This window comes from Podarcis bocagei (assembly GCF_964188305.1).
Source record: "Podarcis bocagei genome assembly, chromosome: 13".
Taxonomy (NCBI): domain Eukaryota; kingdom Metazoa; phylum Chordata; class Lepidosauria; order Squamata; family Lacertidae; genus Podarcis; species Podarcis bocagei.
In genome coordinates this window covers 58,269,397-58,289,831 of record NC_138138.1, presented here as the reverse complement: position 1 = coordinate 58,289,831, position 20,435 = coordinate 58,269,397, and the positions used below count along the sequence as shown (strand labels likewise).

General features: G+C 47.6%; 1 protein-coding gene across 1 annotated transcript; it reads right to left on the bottom strand.

Moving 5' to 3' along the window:
- Positions 1–2,321: 2,321 nt before the first annotated feature.
- Positions 2,322–10,705, bottom strand: LOC308572684 (uncharacterized protein). Its single transcript, XM_081168969.1, has 6 exons — positions 10,603–10,705; positions 9,462–9,967; positions 9,183–9,264; positions 8,917–8,990; positions 8,216–8,342; positions 2,322–7,414 (listed from the first exon to the last, which is right to left on the bottom strand). Exons 2-6 carry the CDS (start codon positions 9,930–9,932, stop codon positions 6,342–6,344), a joined length of 1,827 nt encoding a protein of 608 aa, XP_081025095.1. The 5' UTR covers positions 9,933–9,967; positions 10,603–10,705; the 3' UTR covers positions 2,322–6,341.
- Positions 10,706–20,435: the final 9,730 nt, after the last annotated feature.

The window sequence follows — 20,435 nt, the reverse complement described above, 5'->3', positions numbered from 1 at the left end:
ACACAGCTGTTTCTTCCACAAGAGATAATCACCGGCATCCTGGCAGATGGGTGCCAGACACACAGTCATCCCATTGGCAATGGCAAATCATCCAGGGACAAACCTAACGAATTGGTTTCTACCAGAAAACCCCTCCCTGTTTGTGACATATGTATGATGTATCTATAATGTATGCATGATGCTTCATTGGGAAAAGGGAAAACTTGTAAAAGAGGGAGCACCCCTTTGGGCTTCATTCTGCTTCTCCCATGTGGTGGATGGAAATCTGTTGCAACAGTCTTTGAATAAATACCAGGCCTACCGGCATCGGTTTTGCTCCTATTTCCTTTTCTGCTGTCTTTGGCAATCCAAGTGAGCTCAGGAATTTTCCTATTACACGCCTTACCCAGTGGCCTCTGTCTGCTGTCCAGCGGAGTCCTCTCTGCTTCAGACAATCCATTTCTGCAAACAGATCCTTTCCCTAAAACAGCAACAAAGATTCAAAACAGAGAATAGGAAGAAGAATCAGAAAAGGAATAGCAGAAGCAAAACCTTAAGGGTATCTGATATCCTTCATTGGATGTTTTCCAAAAAGGATGAGCTTTTGGGATCCTCTCCCTCATGTTCGGAGTCCCTTGGGAGTATCCAGAGGAAAGTCTTTCTTACCTGCTGCTCTGTCTGCTTTCTCTCCTCTGCCTGACTCAGGAGGAAACCTTCGGCAAAGGCCACTGCCTGGGAACTTGGAGATACCAAGTGCTAAAAACGAGACTTAACCTTTTTCTTGGATGAGGAGAACACTTTGAGCTCCGAAGTGCAGTTCAGGTGGTTCTGCTCCCAGGGATGTCAGGGACTGGTTGGTTGAGGAAGAGTGGCGGACCAATCAGACTGCTGCATTCTGGATCCTATTGTTCTAGGATTCAGCTCAGTACATAAGAGTCTGTCTACAAACTCTGTTAATAAATTAGATTTATTCATCAATCTGAATTGCCTTTAGTTGCATTATTGATTTATATATACTAGTGACTTTATACCACTGTAACATTTTATATGCAACTGGGCATTTTTGTAATATATTTGTCTGTTGATGCTTTCATTTTCCACGCACGCGCTTAACTGCCCCTCCCACCGCTGCCTCCTTCTCTGCAGCCCCGCCCCCTTCTCCCCCCCCCCACACCATGCAATCAGAGAGAGGAGACTCGCCAGATCCCAGAAGGTGTCCTGCAGCCAGCAGAGAGTTAACAGCCTTGCTCCTCTTACACTACACGAGAGGACTGAGGAGGGAGGGCCTTTTGCTCTGGAGGACCTGCCCCTGCCTTTATTTTCCTGTCCTCTCTAGGAATCCAGCTCAGTTCCCTTTAACGGTTTAACCCTTGCCCAGCCGAACGCGCCCAGCTCATGCTCCCCCCCCCCCTCTCCAAAGCATCGCGCCCACCCAGAGAAGCTCTTTTGGGAGACTCTCTCGACTGGGTTCTGAGCTGCTCCTCCCTTCTCCAGAAACAAGAGGAACAGCTTCATGGAATCCCTGGATCCGTTGCTTCGGTTCCTCCCCTCCGGAGCAGGAGAAAACAAGCTTGCTCCATCTTCCAAGGCAGAGCCCTTGAGATATGGGAAGATGGCTCTCCTATCTCTCTCATTCAGCCAGATCTCAGGTGAGGGATGAGTGAGGAGGCGCCTGGTTCCTGCCTTTTCTGGGACTGAAGAGAGGAGACGGTAGCTCCATCCCAGGAAATATTCCTAGTGATTTTTAATGGCATTTGAGTTCCTGCTCTATATTGTATTGCAGTTTATATCCTGTGGAGTATGATAAAATACAATTTGTAATCAATTAAAGAAGCAATACAATCATGCAGCATCTAGTGCAGAACATGGCAAAGGCTACAAGCTGAACAAAACAATTTAGTGGTCTGCTAAATTCCCTGGGGGAGGGGAGTTTGGAGACCCCTGCCATACGCTGCTTCGAGGACTGTGGCTGGAAAGTGGCATACAAACCTTCTCCATGTATCCTTACACATCTGCCCAGATGTGGGCCAGGATCCATGTGAGTCAAATGGGCCTCTTCTCCCACCCCAGATGGAGGGGGGTTGCTGGCCCTAAAGGGGGTCAAAGCAGAAGGTGTCCTCCTGGCTGAAGTGAAGCAGGTCTGGGCGTGATCAGGGCCTGATGGGCGACTGGGAACCCCAGTCCCTTCCACACCAGAAGACAAGAAGACCCCTGCTGAATCAGACCAGAGACCTCCCTGCGGACCTGGTGCAAACTAATCTGGCTGAATGCTCAATATGCATGTCATTGCCCTATTCTACTTCCAGGGCCAGAAGCAAGAAAAGTCCAGATTACAAGTAAAATGAATGTGAGATATTTATTGACATAACTGCATACAAATGGTGACAATTTAGAAACTCAGAAAGAAAATGTGTGAGAATGGGCAAAGCATATTATGAAAAGCACTATGTCGGTGTGGAATATAAGAGAATTGTTATAATTATTTATTACATTTGTATACCGTCCTTCATCTGAAGACCTCAGGGCAGTTCACATAAAAAAAGACAAGATAAAAAAACAAAATACATAATGGAAAGAAAAACAAAACAACAACCCCCCCATACAAATACATTTTAAAGGATATATAGGATGTTAATCAGCTGATTGAAGAGAAATGTTCATTCATACACACACAACAGACACAACAAACAAACAAAATTATACACAACAACATCAAATCCAGATTCTCCTAATCCTGTGACTTCCCTCCTCTCTGCTTCCTTAAATTGCCTTTTCAATTACATGTCATTTCTACTCCAAATTATTTTTTCTACCTCAAATTTCCTATATTCTAAAAATTACAAGTGTTCTTAAAATCCTACCAATGTATTAACCTGTTTACAATACTTTTGCAAATACGCAATAAACATTTCCCATTCTTTTAAAAATTTCTTATCATCTTGATTTCTGAGCTGTCCGGTTAGTTTTGCCATTTCATCCTAGTCCATTAACTTGGTTTGCCAATCTTCTTTGGTCGGAACTGCTTCTTCTTTCCATATTTGGGCTAACTGTATCCAGGTGGCCGTCATAGCATACATAAACATTTTTTACTGGTCTTTTGGAATCTCCGCTCCTACAATACCTAATAAAAAGGCTTCTGGTTTTTTTAACAAAGGTTACTCTGAACATTTTTTTCATTTCATTATAAACCATTCCCCCCCCCCCAAAAAAAAATTACCTTCCTGCATTCCCACCACATATGATAAAACATACAAAACATACCCTCTGTTTCTTTACATGTCCAACACTTATTAGATCCTATTATTTCCCTTGATCTGGACACTAGCTTCTGTTGATGCACCCTAGAATAGCATTAGCTTTTTTTGCTGATGCATGACACTATTGACTCATTCAAAATAAATAAATTGTCCAGTAGCACCTTAGAGACCAACTAAGTTTGTTCTGGGTATAAGCTTTCGTGTGCATACACACTTCCTCAGATACAATTCTTCAAATTATATTGACTCCAATCTATTGTCCTCCAATCTGTTATGGTCAATTTCTTTGATAATGTGAAGTTGCTCCTATAGTTAAAACAGGAATAGGATGTTGCTTCCTTTGTTAATATGGTTCACAGATATATTTATTTTCAAAACCAATTTACAATGCATTTTATACACTAAAAACACAACGCAACAGCAAACTGCACACAATAATACAACAAAACAACAAATCAGACTTTAAAATTGATCAGCAATAGTTTCAGCAGCTGTCATGCAGTGTTGGGTTCTTATTGTTAATTACTTTATTTTGTACAGAATATATTTTGATATGTTTCTATTCTCTATTTTGTGTGTGTGTGTAGCTATATAGGTATAGATAGATTCGAATGTGGGATGAAAGCATCCAAAATGCTTAGCAAAGGGTTAATGCTATAGCTTTTCAAGAAAGAATTCTGTGATGTCATATGCCTTCTGCCAAAGGCAGTGATGTCACTTGGGGCAGCTATGGCAGTAATGACCAGTAGATGTCTTCTGTTCTGCCTCAGAGTTTGTCCATCTGTAACAGTTTTTGCCTTAGATACAAATGTATGTAAAATGTTTTAGCCACATAAGTAACACCTCCCAGCCTTGTACATTTAATCTAACAAGTGCAAGTACACTGAGTAAAGGTTACGGTATTTGTTATATAAACTTTAAAAAGAGTGTATCTTGTGTAATTCCCACAATATCATATAGGTATATATAGACTCCCTTAGAAGGTAGCAGACTTTCCTTCCTTGGACGTTTTCAAACAGAGGTTGGATGGCCATCTGTCATACATTGCAGGGACCAGATGACCCTCAGGGTTCCCTCCAACTCTACAATTCTAATACATACATGCATGCATGAAAGCATACTTTAAAGTACATGGGTCCCAATTAATGCAGGGCTTTTAACACTAGTATTAACTGGGACCCAAAATGCCTCTCATGTTTCACTGTACTGTATACTCAGGGAAAGATTTTCAATAGAAAGAGCTGCAGTTTCTTTGATAAGGTGCACAGATAAACCACACAAACTTAATTCTGCAAATACCTTTTCCTTTATGGGAAAAGTTAATATAGCTTCAAATGTCACATTTTCATGAACTGCCATGAAGATTCTCTTGAGAGCACTGAGCTTGAGCCTCTTTCACTGCCTCTCCTTTCCTGGGACTTGGAGTTTCCCCTGCTTCAAATATGATACTTGATGTCCTAAGAATACATCTGCAACATCTACAACCTCAGCCAAATCCAGTCACACCAGTTGCCAGGAAAGCTCTGCAACTAGCATCCCATCCGCCTGAAACTCCAACAGATGTCGTATATTAAACAAAGCAAAAATAAATATTAAAAAGAAGGAAAGATATTGGTTAAGGGATCTTTACCTGGTCAGTCTCTTTCTCAATTCTGGAGAGACAGGAGCTCTTGTCTTTAATTTCATGTCCAGAAACAAGAGCCAGATCAAAGAGAAAGGCTGATCCCAGCATGCTTCATTGCTTAGGCCAACTCCCAAGTCTATTGATCCAAATGAGAGGTTGCAGAGAGCTGCTCTGCTTATGTCAGGGAACAGGCACACAAAGAAAGCAGTCCTTATTTCTTACATACTCTGGCTGGGCAAGAAGTCCCAGTTGCAAGCATCCCCCCCAAAAAAAAACAGGTTTCTAACACACCCACCCATGGGGGTGGGATTTATTTACTTCAGGTATGTCCTGGGGTAAAATCCCCAAATAAGCTCAGCAACTTTGGCCGGCCCTCACGCATGTTCACTTCATCAAATCTGGCCCACTTTGAAAAAAGTTTGGGCACCCTTGATTTACTTCTATTGGAATAAATATTTCTATTGAATAAAATACCACTTGATGGTAACTGGTAACAAAACATTTAACCAGTTTAACTAGAAAAGTTAAAATTATCAATAAAAAACATTTAAACAGCAATATTAAAATTAAAATCATAAATACATTAGAACTAATAGCATAAGATTAAAGCACACCAACTTCTATGCATCTAGAAAGGATTGCCTGAACAAAGCATAGAGCCACAGTGCCTGTGTAACATCAAGAGGCAGAGAGAGATTACAATTCAGACGTGATGCTGCATTGAGAATAACTCCAACTTCTCTGAGAGCCAGGCTCACCAGGAGTCTCTGGAGAATTCATGTTTTTCTGAAGATCCTTGGGAGCCCTGAGGAGGGCTTGACAGCTTACACCTTAGTATACCAACAGGATATGTAACCAGAACCTCTTTTAACACTCACATGGAAATGATTTCTCCCCACGGTGAATACTTTGATTACTATGGAAGTTTGTGCTTGTATTAAAGCCCTTTCTACATTCCAAACACTGTGTCATAGAGGAGTGGTGGGAGGCATCAGCTGGGGAACCCCCAGGGGAAGATAGCTCAGACCCTGGGGACTGGCGGTGGGACGATGATGAGCAGCCAGAGAGAGAAGCGAAAGCAGACTTGGGGAAGGAGGTGTCAGAAGCTTAAGTGCTAACAGGGTTTAGTGAGCAGGAAGACTCTGTGGCAGAGAGCAGTCCAGAACCAGAGGCAGGAACTAAAGCAGGAGAGGAGCGAGACCAAGAGGAAGAGATGAGTCAGGCTGGTGGAAAAAACAGGGAGTCTCCCCCTCCTGCAGCAACAAGCTACTCTACCACTGATCTTCTAGGACCAGAAAAGTAGTGATGAGGGAGGAGCAGAGACAGACAAGGCAAAGAAATCTCAGATTGTTTGGGAAGGAACCGGGGCAGGAGGAGACTTAAGGAACTGTTAGGACCTTAGGTCCTCACAACTGCTTCATTGGGTCCAGAACTAATGGAAAGAGTTGCTGTGCTCACTAGGTTTGGCCTCCTGAGCTGTTTTATTTCTTTGAATAGAGAGTTAACTTCACTGACACCGTGTGAGTTATTGATGACCTGCTCCTGACACCCACCCTCACACCCTGATATTTCTCTCCTGTATGATTTCTTTGATGGGAAGTGAGAGTGGAGCTGTGACTGAAGCTCTTTCCACATTCCACACACTTATATGGTTTCTCCCCTGTATGAATTCTTTGATGGGAAGTGAGACTTTCCTTCTGACTGAAGCTCTTTCCACACGTTTGGCATTTAAAAGGTTTCTCCCCACTGTGAATTCTCTGATGTCGACGAAAGTTTGTGCTTGTATTAAAGCTCTTCCCACATTCCAAACATTTATATTGTTCCTCACCTCTGTGAATTCTTTCATGTGAAGTGAGACTTTCCTTCCGACGGAAGCTCTTTCCACACTCTTGGCATTGAAAAGGTTTCTCCCCTGTATGAATTCTTTGATGGGCAGTGAGATGGGCCCTCTTACTGAAGCTCTTTTCACACTCTTGGCATTGAAAAGGTTTCTCCCCTGTATGAATTCTTTGATGGGCAGTGAGATGGGACCTCTGACTGAAGCTCTTTCCACATTCCAAGCACTGATTGGGTTTCTCTCCAGTGTGGATTCTCTGATGGCGATGAAAGTTTGTGCTTGTATAAAAGCTCTTCCCACATTCAAAGCACTGATGTGGTTTCTTCCCTGTATGAATTCTTTGATGGGAATTGAGGCTTTCCTTCTGGGTGAAGCGCTTTCCACATTCCATGCACTGATAAGGTTTCTCCCCTGTATGAATTCTTTGATGAGAAATCAGATGGGCGTTCCGACTGAAACTCTTTCCACATTCCACACACTGGTGTGGTTTCTCCCCCATATGAATTCTGTTATGGGAAGTGAGACTTTCCTTCTTACTGAAGCTCTTCCTACATTCCAAGCACTGATAAGGTTTCTTCCTTGTATGAATTCTTTGATAAGAAGTGAGATGGCTGCTCTGATTGAAGCTCTCTCCACACTCCAAATATTTATGTGGTTTCTCCACTGTGCGGATGTTGTCACGATCTCCCTTGTTCTTCTTTTCCAATTCATCACCACCTGTAACAAAGACAGAAATGGATTAGAGCCTAAGGAAGAAATGGAGCTCCAAATACAGTGGTACCTCAGGTTAAGTATTTAATTTGTTCCGGAGGTCCGTTCTTAATGTGAAACTGTTCTTAACCTGAAGCACCACTTTAGCTAATGGGGCTTTCCGCTGCTGCCGCGCCGCCGGAGCACGATTTCTGTTATCATCCTGAAGCAAAGTTCTTAACCCAAGGTACTATTTCTGGGTTAGTGGAGTCTGTAACCTGAAGCGTGTGTAACCTGAAGCGTATGTAACCCAAGGTACCACTGTACTGAATAATGCTCATTAACGCTTGTGATAGAGGGTGAAGTGAATGGAGTTAGATGTGACACCTTCCTACAGGGTTCTCTGCCTTTGAGATTCAAAAAACCTGGCTCTTTTCTGAGGTGGATTTTATTTGGTCCAACCATGGAATCTGCTCCATCTTCATTGTCAGACGTCTCTTTGGTCAATCAAAAATGGACACAAGCAGAAGCGAAGACAAAAAACCTGACAGAAACCATTTCAACTTCCCTAACTATTGTGAAGCCTACATTTTAAAAGGCTTGGTCAGTTTGGGCAGCACAGCCTACAATTAAAAAGGCATAACTGGAGGAAGAATATTCACAGACAAAACAGTCAAAACCCCTCCATTCAAGGTTTGCTGTGGGGATGTCAGAATCTCAGGTGCTGTAAGTCGCAACGTTGAGCTCTATCAAAACATGGAAGGTTTGTCACATAGAGATATGGATTGAATTTCAGAACAGATATTATGATCTAACAGGGAGCCTTACCAAGAGAGGCCATGATCCCATTATTCTCCTCCATGACTTCCTGATGCAGAGCTCTCTGGTCAGGGTCTAGCAATGCCCACTCCTCGTCTGTGAAATGAACAGCGACATCTTCAAAGTACAGTGAACCCTGAAAGAAAAAGAATGTCCTCCTCTCAGACAGCAGAAATACTAGTTGCTACACATTGTTCTGTTGTTTTAATTGGATTTTGTTGCTGCACAATTTAAGTGTGGATGCATCTTTTAATGTCTTAATGGAATTATTTTATTGTGTATTTTATTGTGTATATTGGGAGGGGACCCTGCAGATGCCCTAAATCCAAGTTCAAGGGGAACAGTGGGCAGGGGAAGGGGTAAGAGACAGGGGAAATGCCATGGAGCAACTGATGGGGCTGGCTAGGTGAATCCAGACCACTGTTTTTTATGGTACGTTATTTTCTTAGAAGCCTATTTTAGCATTCACTGATAAACATGGAAAGAAGGCTGCAGTGACTGATAGATATGCTAGTGACATTCAGAAGGAGTTAGGAAGAAATAGCTGTTTGTTTTTCTCAGCACATAAACATTCTCTAGTGGTATATTCAGCCTTTGTTAAGGGAAGCTTTGACAGAAGGCAAGAGGATAAGAGAGATTCATTTAGGGGCAGAACCACCCTGGCTGTCCCACCCCTCCTCCTCTTTCCCCACAAGGCTCCTTCTCCCTACCTGATCTGTTTCCACAGCCACTCCTTCCCTTCTGCCACCATGAAAAGATGATCTTGTCAGCATCCTTCTTTTACCTGTGAGAGACAAAGGGAAGTGGGAAGCCAGGAGGGCATGATGCTTCTCCCCGGCTGAGTGCGTTTTGATGTTTGTACCCATTTCATATTAGTTGGCCCCAAGTGCTTTCCCCAAAAGATTCAAAGAACCCACAGATAGTTTCAGAATCGATAGAATGTGATCAAACGGAGAATGAACTCCTTCCTCCTTACCCAGCGGCCTCTCTCTGATGTCCAACAAAGTCCGCTCTGCTTCAGAGGAATCTAGGCCACTTTCTGCAAAGGTAATCCTTCCCTAAAACAGCAAAAAGGATTCAAAACAGAGAATGGGGAGAAGGATAAGAAAAGGAATCGCAGAGTTAAAATGTAAGGTTATCTGATATACTTCCTTGGATGGTTTCCAAAAAGGGGTGCAAAGTTACTAGAGCATTTTGGGATACTCTCCCTCCTGTTCACAGCCCTTTGGGGTATCCAGAGGAAAGTCTCTCTCACCTGCTTCTCCGCCTGCTTCCTCTCCTCCACCTGACTCAGGAGGAAACCTTCAGCCAGGGCCACTGCCTGGGAACTGGTCTCTGCTCTGCATTCCCTCACCCAGCTTTCTATCTCTGATGGAAGGACAGCCAGGAACTGCTCCAGGATCACCAGGTCCAGCATCTCAGCTTTCGTGTGCCTTTCTGGCTTCAGCCACTGACAACAGAGGTGGTAGAGTCTGCTGCAAACCTCTCGAGGTCCTTTGGCCTCTTGGTAGCAGAACTGCCTGAACTGCTGCCTCTGCACCTCTGAGCGAAAGGTGTCCTCCTCACTCAGAATCTTCTGCATGGAGTTTTTCCAGAATCCCCCACTGCTCCGAGTTTCCATGGCATGGCCTCTTCCTGCTTCAGGGCCCGCTAAGTATTGCTCATCCGTCTGTGCTTTCAGGAAGCCTTCTGGAGAGCGACAGGAATTCCATTTTTCTTCTGCCATGTTCTGTCTGTCCAAATTAGAGGTGCTGGCAAATGCTACAAAGGACACACATTGTTCTGTTATCAGTGCTATTTTTCTAGAAAAAGAGGTGCTGGAACTCACTGTGAACACCTCCCTCCTTCTCTTAGAATGACAATGGCACCCACCTGAGAGGTGCCAGAATGGAGTTCTAGTGAGTTCTGGCCACAAAAAAGCCCTGTGTATTATAAAATGGACACAGTGTCAGGAGAAAATAGTGTTTCCCTGCATGAGTCTTGCTAGGAACCAGAGCTGGACAGCACCATAGCCCACACTCTCAGCTTTCTTTAAGAAAAAAAAGGAAAGAGGGTGAAGTAAGCCTCTTGCCCTCCTAGAAGTGTGGTCCAAAACGCAGAAGCCCTATTATGGGCTGGGTTTCCTCTCTTTATTAATGGCAGTTCTATCTCACCACTTTTTTCTCCAAGGTGCTCAAAGTGGCATCCATAGATCTACCCCACCTCACTGAATCCCCACAACTACCCTTGAGAACAGTTGCATTGGTTGTCAGTTCCTTTGCGGGTCCAATTTTTGTGTTCTGGGTGGGGTTGGGGGAGCTGAACACTCACCTTCATCCTTCCCTGCAGCCTTGGGACCCCCATCTCTCCTCCCTCCCCCCCCCCATGCGCCCTATAGCAGAAGAGAAGAGACTCACCAGATCCCAGAAAGTGCAGAGCAGAGAGACAACAGCTGCCCCCTCCGCAGCCCCCCCCCCTTGCAGGAAGGGACGTGAGAAGGCTTTGCCTCTGGAGGATCTGCACCCGCCCTTATTTCCTGTCCTGTCTAGGAATCCAGCTCAGTTCCTTTTAACCCTTTCAAAGCTAAGCATATAAAGAATTGCTTCTCTCTCCCTCTGTGCCTTCTCTCTCTCTCTCTCTCTCTCTCTCTCTCTCTCTCTCTCTCTCTCTCTCTCTCTCTCTTTATCAAGCAGGAACCCAGGAGGAGCCATATGTGTTGCGCACACCCAGAGATGTTTTATTTTGGGGGATCCTCTTGGCTGACGTCCTGTGCTGCTCCTTCCTTGGAAACAGAAACAGGCAGAGCAGCATGCAGGGGGAAAGGCTTTGCGAGAAGCAGGAAACTCCATCCTGGAATCATAGGACTGGAGGATTGGACAGGTCCTGAGGGTCATCTAGTCCAACCCCCTGCAATGCAGGAATCTCGGCTAAAGCATCCAGGATAGAGGGCCATCCAAACTCTGCTTAAGAATCTCCAAGGAAGGAGATCCCATCACCTTCTTCCCATCAAACAGCTTTCCTGGTGTTTACTTGCAATCTCCATTGCTTTGGGTCCTCCCCTCCAGAGCAGGAGAACGTAATCTTGCCCCATCTTCCATGGGAGAGCCCTTGAGATATATGAAGGTGGCCATCATTACTCACATTCAACCAGATATCAACTGAGTGTTGAGTAGGATGACACTTTGTTCCTGCCTTTTCTGTGATTGAAGATGGGAGACGCCAGAATCATAGAAGCATAGAATTGTAGAGTTGGAAGGGACCACAAGGGTCATCTAGTCCAATGATGGAGAAAATAATAATTTCAGAGAACTGTATATTTGATGGTTTCATTTTCTTTTGAGTCTATGGCCTAGCTAAAATGAAGAGGCCTGGACCTGTTTTTTTACAGCACAGAACTAGTTGCTTTTAGGTATAATAATAATAATAATAATAATAATAATAATTTATTATTTATACCCCGCCCATCTGGCTGGGCCTCCCCAGCCACTCTGGGCGGCTTCCATAGAAACCAAAAATACGTTAAAATATCACACGTTAAAAACTTCCCTGAACAGGGCTGCCTTAAGATGTCTTCTGAATGTCAGGTAGTTGTTTATGGCTTTGACATCTGCTGGAAGGGCGTTCCACAGGGCGGGCACCACTACCAAGAAGGCCCTCTGCCTGGTTCCCTGTAGCTTTGCTTCTCACAATGAGGGAACCGCCAGAAGGCCCTCGGCGCTGGACCTCAGCGTCCGGGCAGAATGATGGGGGTGGAGACGCTCCTTCAGGTATACTGGACCGAGGCTGTTTAGGGCTTTAAAGGTCAGCACCAACACTTTGAATTGTGCTCGGAAACGTACTGGGAGCCAATGTAGGTCTTTCAAGACCGGTGTTATATGGTCTCTGCGGCCGCCCCCAGTCATCAGTCTAGCTGCCGCATTCTGGATTAGTTGTAGTTTCCGAGTCACCTTCAAAGGTAGCCCCACGTAGAGTGCATTGCAGTAGTACAAGCGGGAGATAACCAGAGCATGCACCACTCTGGCGAGACAGTCCGTGGGCAGGTAGGGTCTCAGCCTGCGTACCAGGTGGAATTGGTAGACAGTTGCCCTGGATACAGAATTGACCTGTGCCTCCATGGACAGCTGTGAGTCCAAAATGACTCCCAGGCTGCGCACCTGGTCCTTCAGGGGCACAGTTACCCCATTCAGGACCAGGGAATCCTCCACACCTGCCCGCCTCCTGTCCCCCAAAAACAGTACTTCTGTCTTGTCAGGATTCAACCTCAATCTGTTAGCCGCCATCCATCCTCCAACTGCCTCCAGACACTCACACAGGACCTTCACCGCCTTCACTGGTTCTGATTTAAAAGAGAGGTAGAGCTGGGTATCATCCGCATACTGATGAACACCCAGCCCAAACCCCCGATGATCTCTCCCAGTGGCTGCATGTAAATGTTGAAAAGCATGGGGGAGAGGACAGAACCCTGAGGCACCCCACAAGTGAGAGCCCAGGGGTCTGAACACTCATCCCCCACCACCACTTTCTGAACACGGCCCAGGAGGAAGGAGCGGAACCACTGTATAACAGTGCCCCCAGCTCCCAGCCCCTCAAGACGGTCCAGAAGGATGCTATGGTCTGCTGGAGAGATCCAGCAGAACTAGGAAACAGCTCTCACCTTTGTCCCTAGCCCACCGGAGATCATCAACCAGTGCGACCAAGGCAGTTTCAGTCCCATGATGAGGCCTGAATCCCGACTGGAAGGGATCCAAATGGTCCGCTTCTTCCAGGCGTGCCTGGAGTTGTTCGGCAACCGCTCGCTCAATCACCTTGCCCAGGAATGGAAGATTTGAGACTGGGCGATAGTTGGCCATCGTGGCCACATCTAAAGATGGTTTTTTAAGAAGCGGTTTAATAACCGCCTCTTTCAGCGGGTCTGGGAAGGCTCCCTCACGGAGGGAAGCATTCACCACCCCACGAAGCCCATCGCCCAGTCCTTCCCGGCTAGCTTTTATAAGCCAGGATGGGCAAGGATCCAGGAGACAGGTGGTTGGTTTCACTCGTCCAAGCAGCCTGTCCACATCCTCGGAGGTGACAGATTGGAATTGATCCCACTCAACTTGACTAGACAGAACTCTAGCACTCTCCCGCCCCGGCCCTGCTCCCACGGTGGAGTCTACTTGTTCCCGAATTTGAGCGATTTTATCTGCAAAAAACTTTGCAAAATCATTGCAGGAGAACATGTGGCCCGTACTGGGCCCCAATGTTGCAGGTGGTTCTGCTAAATTGTGAACCACTTGAAAAAGTCTCCTGCTGCTGTTTTCTGCAGATGCAATAGAGGCGGTGAAGAAATTCTTCTTCGCTGTCGCTATCGCCACTTGGTAGGCTCGCCGTTGAGCTCTAACCTGTGTCCGGTCAGATTCGGAATGAGTTATCCGCCACCGGCGCTCTAGCCGTCTCAACGATTGTTTCATTGCCCTCGGATCCCACGGGGCTGTCCGGGCTCCATGCAATCGGAGAGGGCGCTTCGGAGCCAAACAGTCAGTAGCCCTGGTTAACTCCACATTCCAGCGGGCCACCAGGGAATCAGCTGAAAGGCCATCAACATGGGATAAAGCATCCCCTACCACTCTCTGGAAACCATTTGGATCCATTAAGTGGCGGGGGCGGACCATCCGAATCGGTCCCACCTCCCTGCAGAGGGGAATGGGTCGCAGAGAAGTCCAGTTGCACCAGGAAGTGATCTGACCATGGCACTTCTTTCGTTTCGCTTTTACTTAGTGTCAGATCACCAACATCCATAGAGGTAAACACCAGGTCCAAGGCATGTCCACGGCTATGGGTTGGGCCAGACTTATTCAGGGACAGCCCCATGGAGGCCATGCTTTCCACAAAGTCCCGAGCGGCCCCTTGTAAGGTCGTGTCAGCATGGATGTTAAAATCCCCTAGGACGACCAAGCTAGGTGTCTCCAGGAGAACATCCGCCACGACCTGAAGCAGCTCGGACAGGGAATCCTTGGTGCAGCGAGGAGGTCCGTACACCAAAAGGAATCCTGTACTGCCCCTATTGCCCAACTTCCAGAACATGCACTCAGAAAACTGGGTCTTCCCAATAGGACGCCTGGTGCAAACTAATGACTTCCTAAAAATCACTGCAACCCCCCCCTCCCCGCCCACATGACCTGGGTTGCTGTGCGTAAGAGAAACCTGGTGGTCAAGCAGTGGCAAGGACAGGCCCATCTGCTTCATCCAACCAAGTCTCTGTTACACATGCCAGGTCAAGTCCTCCATCCATGGTCACGTCATGGATGGCAGTGGTCTTATGAATCATTGACCTGGCATTGCACAGCAGCACCTTCAGGTCATGTGGGTATCCCTTGCTAATTCTAGTATCCATCCGGTCAGGACCAGACCCGGAGGCAGGAATAGTCCTCAGACAACGACTAAACCTGCCCCCTCTGTAATGACATGGTCTAGTCTTAGCGTAACTCCTCCTCCTACCCGTGATCACTGAGATCAGTTGTCCCAGTGCACCCCCCCCCCTGTGGAACATGCCCCAGCCATTTTGTTGGCTGGGGCCCACTCCCCGGCAGCCCTGACCCCTCCCCCTAAGAACAAAATAACACCTTAAACAAACAAACAAAACCAATAAAACAATACAAACAAAAAATGTAAAAATTACAAAAACATCAACATAAAAAAATAATAATTCCCCAAGCCCAACCAAACATCCATCCCACCCCCACCCCCCACATACAAGAAGAAAAGAAAATTTTTAAAAACATTTTAAAAAACACTCTGTGCCCCTCCGGCAATAACAACTGTCCTAGTGAGGCCTGACAGGCCCCGCCCCGGGCCAGGTGGTAAGTGGCAGGAAGGAGCAGGGCCCTCAGGCACTCACTCAGGGGACTCCTCCTGGGCAGCAGGCAGCAAGCAGCACACAGCCCTTATGAGGCTTCAGGCCCCACCCCAGGCCAGATGGTAAGTGGCAGGGAGGAGCAGGGCCCTCAGGCACTCACTCAGGGGAGTCCTCCTGGGCAGCAGGCAGCAAGCAGCACACAGTCCTTATGAGGCTTCAGGCCCCGCCCCAGGCCAGATGGTAAGTGGCAAGAGCAGGGCCCTCAAGCACTCACTCAGGGGAGTCCTCCTGGGCAGCAGGCAGCAAGCAGCATGCAGTCCTTATGAGGCTTCAGGCCCCGCCCCAGGCCAGATGGTAAGTGGCAAGAGCAGGGCCCTCAGGCACTCACTCAGGGGAGTCCTCCTGGGCAGGTACGAATGTTCGTTCCAGATCACTGAAAAGAATAAACTGTTAGACTCTATGATGGCGATTGTATGCATGAAACGAGAATCAGCTAGGCATGGCAGTTGTGATTAATATTGAATTGTTTTGTAGACAGATGAAAAAGGATATTGAGAGACATTTAATGAATAGGAAAATTAGTCAAAGTCTAAACAGGGAAGGACACTGAGATGGGGGCTGGTTTGAACTAGGTGATTTTGATTGATTCGTGGTGGCGACACTAGGTTGCGACTATTCAGGTTGCTGTGATCCTTTGATTGTTAAATAGAAATCATTTGTAACATGGAAGTGTATTAAAGTGTGGATCTGAAGAAGTGTGCATGCACACGGAAGTTCACACCAATGACAAACTTAGTTGGTCTTTAAGGTGCTACTGGAAGGATTTTTTTAAATTAAAAACATTGCTTAGAATCATAGAATCATAGAGTTGGAAGAGACCACAAGGGCCATCGAGTCCAACCCCCTGCCAAGCAGGAAACACCATCAGAGCACTCCTGACATATGGTTGTCAAGCCTCTGCTTAAAGACCTCCAAAGTAGGAGACTCCACCACACTCCTTGGCAGTAAATTCCACTGTCGAACAGCTCTTACTGTCAGGAAGTTCTTCCTAATGTTTAGGTGGAATCTTCTTTCTTGTAGTTTGGATCCATTGCTCCGTGTCTGCTTCTCTGGAGCAGCAGAAAACAACCTTTCTCCCTCCTCTATGTGATATCCTTTTATATATTTGAACATGGCTATCATATCACCCCTTAACCTCCTCTTCTCCAGGCTAAACATGCCCAGCTCCCTTAGCCGTTCCTCATAAGGCATCGTTTCCAGGCCTTTGACCATTTTGGTTGCCCTCCTCTGGACACGTTCCAGTTTGTCAGTGTCCTTCTTGAACTGTGGTGCCCAGAACTGGACACAGTACTCCAGGTGAGGTCTGACCAGAGCAGAATACAGTGGCACTATTACTTCCCTTGATCTAGATGCTATACTCCTATTGATGCAGCCCAGAATTGCATTGGCTTTTTTAGCTGCCGCATCACACTGTTGGCTCATGTCAAGTTTGTGGTCAACCAAGACTCCTAGATCCTTTTCACATGTACTGCTCTCAAGCCAGGTGTCACCCATCTTGTATTTGTGCCTCTCTTTTTTTTTGCCCAAGTGCAATACTTTACATTTCTCCCTGTTAAAATTCATCTTGTTTGTTTTGGCCCAGTTCTCTAATCTGTCAAGGTCATTTTGAAGTGTGATCCTGTCCTCTGGGGTGTTAGCCACCTGTCAGGGGTTCAGAGACAGAGGCACAGGTGAGGGAGGAGACGGAGAGCGACGAGGAAGAATCCCAGGACAGTGAGGAAGAGGATGACAATGACTTGAGATCTTCCATGAGTCTCTCAAGTGAATCGGAGGATTCTCAGGAGGGGGCGCCCCTAGTCAGGACAAGGGGGGTCACAGGGGGGACCTGCCAGGAGCAGGGAAGCAGCAGGGAAACCCCGAGCGGGAGTGGGAGATCGGGGCCGGCTTCCCAGCAGGAACGAAGGGAAGAGAGGGGGGTTCCCAGTGTTACACACGGAGCGGAGCAGGAAAGAGACAGGGGAAGGAGATCTGGGGAGAACGTCCTGCTGGAAGAGGGGGAGAGTAGTACAGGGAGTAGTGTCAGTGTCAAAAGGAAGGTCAGGGGTAGCGAGCGCGCGCCAAGTTCAAATGTGGAGGCGCGCGGAAATGGAGAAAGCCCGGAGGAGGAGCCCAGCCCCAAAGCACGAAGGAGGGGGGAACAGGCATCTCAGGAATCCGCTTCGGGAGAGAGCAGGAGGGAAGGAACCCAGGGGGGCAGAAAGACCCTGCGGAAAAGGAAAGACAGGAAGCGGTGGTCTAGCACAAGCCTCATAAGTTGGTGCAGGGGCGGGACCGAGTCAGAGGGGACTTCAAATGTCTGACGTTAGACACTCGGGGCTGCACGCCTCGGTTGTGGAACCAATAATGAACTGCAATAAACATCCTTGTATATAAGAAGAGCTTGGCGTTGGTCTTTTGTGAGCTGAGACCAGAGGCAGCCCGTGACACCACCCCTCCCAGTTTGGTGTCATCTGCAAATTTGATCAGGATGCCCTTGAGTCCATCATCCAAGTCGTTGATAAAGATATTGAATAAGACCGGGCCCAAGACAGAACTCTGTGGCACCCCACTAGTCACTCTTCTCCAGGATGAAGAGGAACCATTGATGAGCACCCTTTGGATGTGGTTCTTTGCAGCCTTCTTATTTTTGAGGCTGTCCCTAGGCACATTTGTATTTCAATAAAAGCCTGTCTTTTCACTTGGAGCTTGCATCCTTTTCTGTTGGGTTTCTGGGTGGGATACCTCCAGTCTAGGAACCACTTTTAAATTTCTCCGTTTCATGTTAAAAGTGGGATTGACTGATACACCACAGAGTCTCAGGAACTGGATTGAAGTGGGGAGACTGTCACTGGCAGAGGTGCCTCAAAAATAACCAAAATTTAAAAATCTCCTCCTTTGCCTGTCCTGCAGTCAACATTCAGCACTGGCGTCTTTGAGGCTTGTGTGGATGTATGAGTCTTAACCCCTATGCTATTTATTGCAGGCTTTAACTGAAAATTTCTTTCATTTTGTTTTACAAGTTATTTTTGAGGTGGTTTGCTGGTTTTATTGAAATAAGGTTTTGTTGTTGCTGGTTATATTGGTATTGCCAGATATGCTGGGTGGTTGCAACCAAAAAAATATACAGGGGAATTTTGTGTTGTCCTTATTTGTTTTGTTTGTATGAATGCCCAATGAGAGTGATGGTCTCTGAAAATCTTGTTGATCAGGTCAGGAAGGAAGGTGAGTCCAGTTGACCAGCCAAGTGTTGTGAGGTGAGGTCAAAAGCAAGGGGGCTCAGTGGAATTCTGTGAGTCAGTTTTATCAGTAAGGGTATGAGCCTATTGTGTTGGTGGAAATCTGCTGTGAGACCTGGTTCCCTGGCATTGTCACCAGAGACACCACACAAAGGATGCCCTACACAATCCTTTCCTAAGTGTGATGGCTGCCCTGGTACCTTTTCCCCAGTTCCAAAGCAATGAACCTGCTTCCTGGAGTTCGATAAACTGTGTTTGGTGTGACATTATCTAAGAGACTCTGTTCCTGGCATTGCGTTTCTGAACCTCGTTCACCCAGGACACCTCTAAAATAGTTCCACTGCAATGAAATAAATTTCGGGGAAGCATCCTTTGGTTTGAATGAGTTTCCCATTTATGAATCCATTGCTGTGGAACAATGCTTAAAGCAGCATCACAGACGAAAATTCACAGCAATGGATTCAGGGAAGAATCCTTGAGTACCAGTGGATTGAAGGATTGAAGTATGTGTCTGGAATGGTAGTGGTTGCTTAAATGGTTCTGTCAGAGCTGCTTCAAGATCCTAGCTCACAGAGGATCACGCTAGCCAGCGGTCATTAAGTAAAAGTCTTTATTGAGTTACAGTTTCCATTCCCAAGCTGCTGCGTGCAACTCTACGTCTAATGGCTAGATCGGCGAAGCTCCGTCTGAGTCTCCGCCCCTTGTGCAACAACTTAATATCCTAGCCCTGCTCCACCTTTTCCGCCTGACTGCTCTCCTCTGGGTCCCTCTGCCCCCCGGGGTCTCTTCCTTCCGGGATTCTTCTGACGCCGACCCCCCGGAACTCCCTGTCTCCTTGCGCCGGGCTTTAGGACCTGGCTCCCTTTCCTGGTTGCCTACTGCGTCACTTTCCTGTGCATTTGAACTTGGCGCGCGCGCCCAACCTTCCGCTTTCCGTCTGACCGTTTCTTCGCTCCCCGATGGAGGTGTGGCCACTCCTGACTCATGCCCTCCCCCCTGTTGTGAGCTGCCAGCGCTTGATCTCTGGCGCTCTTCCTCTTCCCTGCTCTCTGGCTGTGACGCTGGTCCCGATTTCCAACTGCTCTCCTCGGAGTCCCCTCTGGCCCTCTCTTCCTGGGGTGTCCCCCTAGGCTCCCCCCTTGCCCTGACCACTGGTGCTCCTTTCTGTGAATCTTCTGATTCACTGGAAAGACTCGGAGATCTCGGGTCGTCGTCATCACTCATCTTTTCTTCTGCCTCCTCCCCCTCGCTCTCTGTTTCCTCCCTTGCCCTTGCCTCTGCTCCTGAACCCCTGACATCCATCCCCCCCTCGAAGCCCCCCGTTCCCCCCTCCCCTCCTTCCGGTGCGGGAACTGGGTGCTGCTGTGTCAGAGGGACGAACGTCGGATACAGTTCGCTTCCCGTGGCGGGCCTCCATCTGAAGTCTCCCGGTTCTGCCTCCCTGCTCTCGTCGACGACGGTCACCTCCGCTTCCATCTCTGTGCCGCCGTGCTCGAAACCAGGGTCGTCCCCGAAAACGTCCATGTCCGTCCCTCCCTCACTTCCTCCTGGCGGCGTTGCTCGTCCTGGACCTTCCAGCCACCTCTTGCGCCACTGCTCCTCTGGTCTATCGTCCCACCAATACGAGGGTTCTGAGGCAGATCCCGAGGGTGACCCCTCCGGGGAACGGGCGTCTCGTATCGGGTCCTCGTCCGAGTCGAACCCCCGGAACGTGCTGGCAGAAAGCGTTGGCGTGAAAAGCCAGTCGTCGAAAAAGTCTGCTGGCATTGGTCTATGTGGGAAGAGGGCATGAAACTCGTCTTTGAGCAGAGGTTCGTCCAAGGCGTAGCCCGGCACCCAGCTGTTCGCACTGGCCGGGGTGCCCTCCTTGGCGAGAAGGTATTCTACCCCTTCTTCCCCCCATCTGGAGTCCAAAATCTCCGTGACTTCGTTGATGCGTTCCTTCTGTGCCACTCCCGCGTGCCCGGTTCCTTCTCTGAGCGGACTCGGTGCCGTTCCGGGTTCCTGAAACCTGTGCGGTGCCTTGTAGGGAGTGAGCACCGATCTGTGGAACACCGGATGCATCCTGGAACCCTCCGGAAGCGCCAGCCTGAAAGCCACCGGGTTGACCTGCTCTTCGACTTGGTAGGGCCCCAGTTGC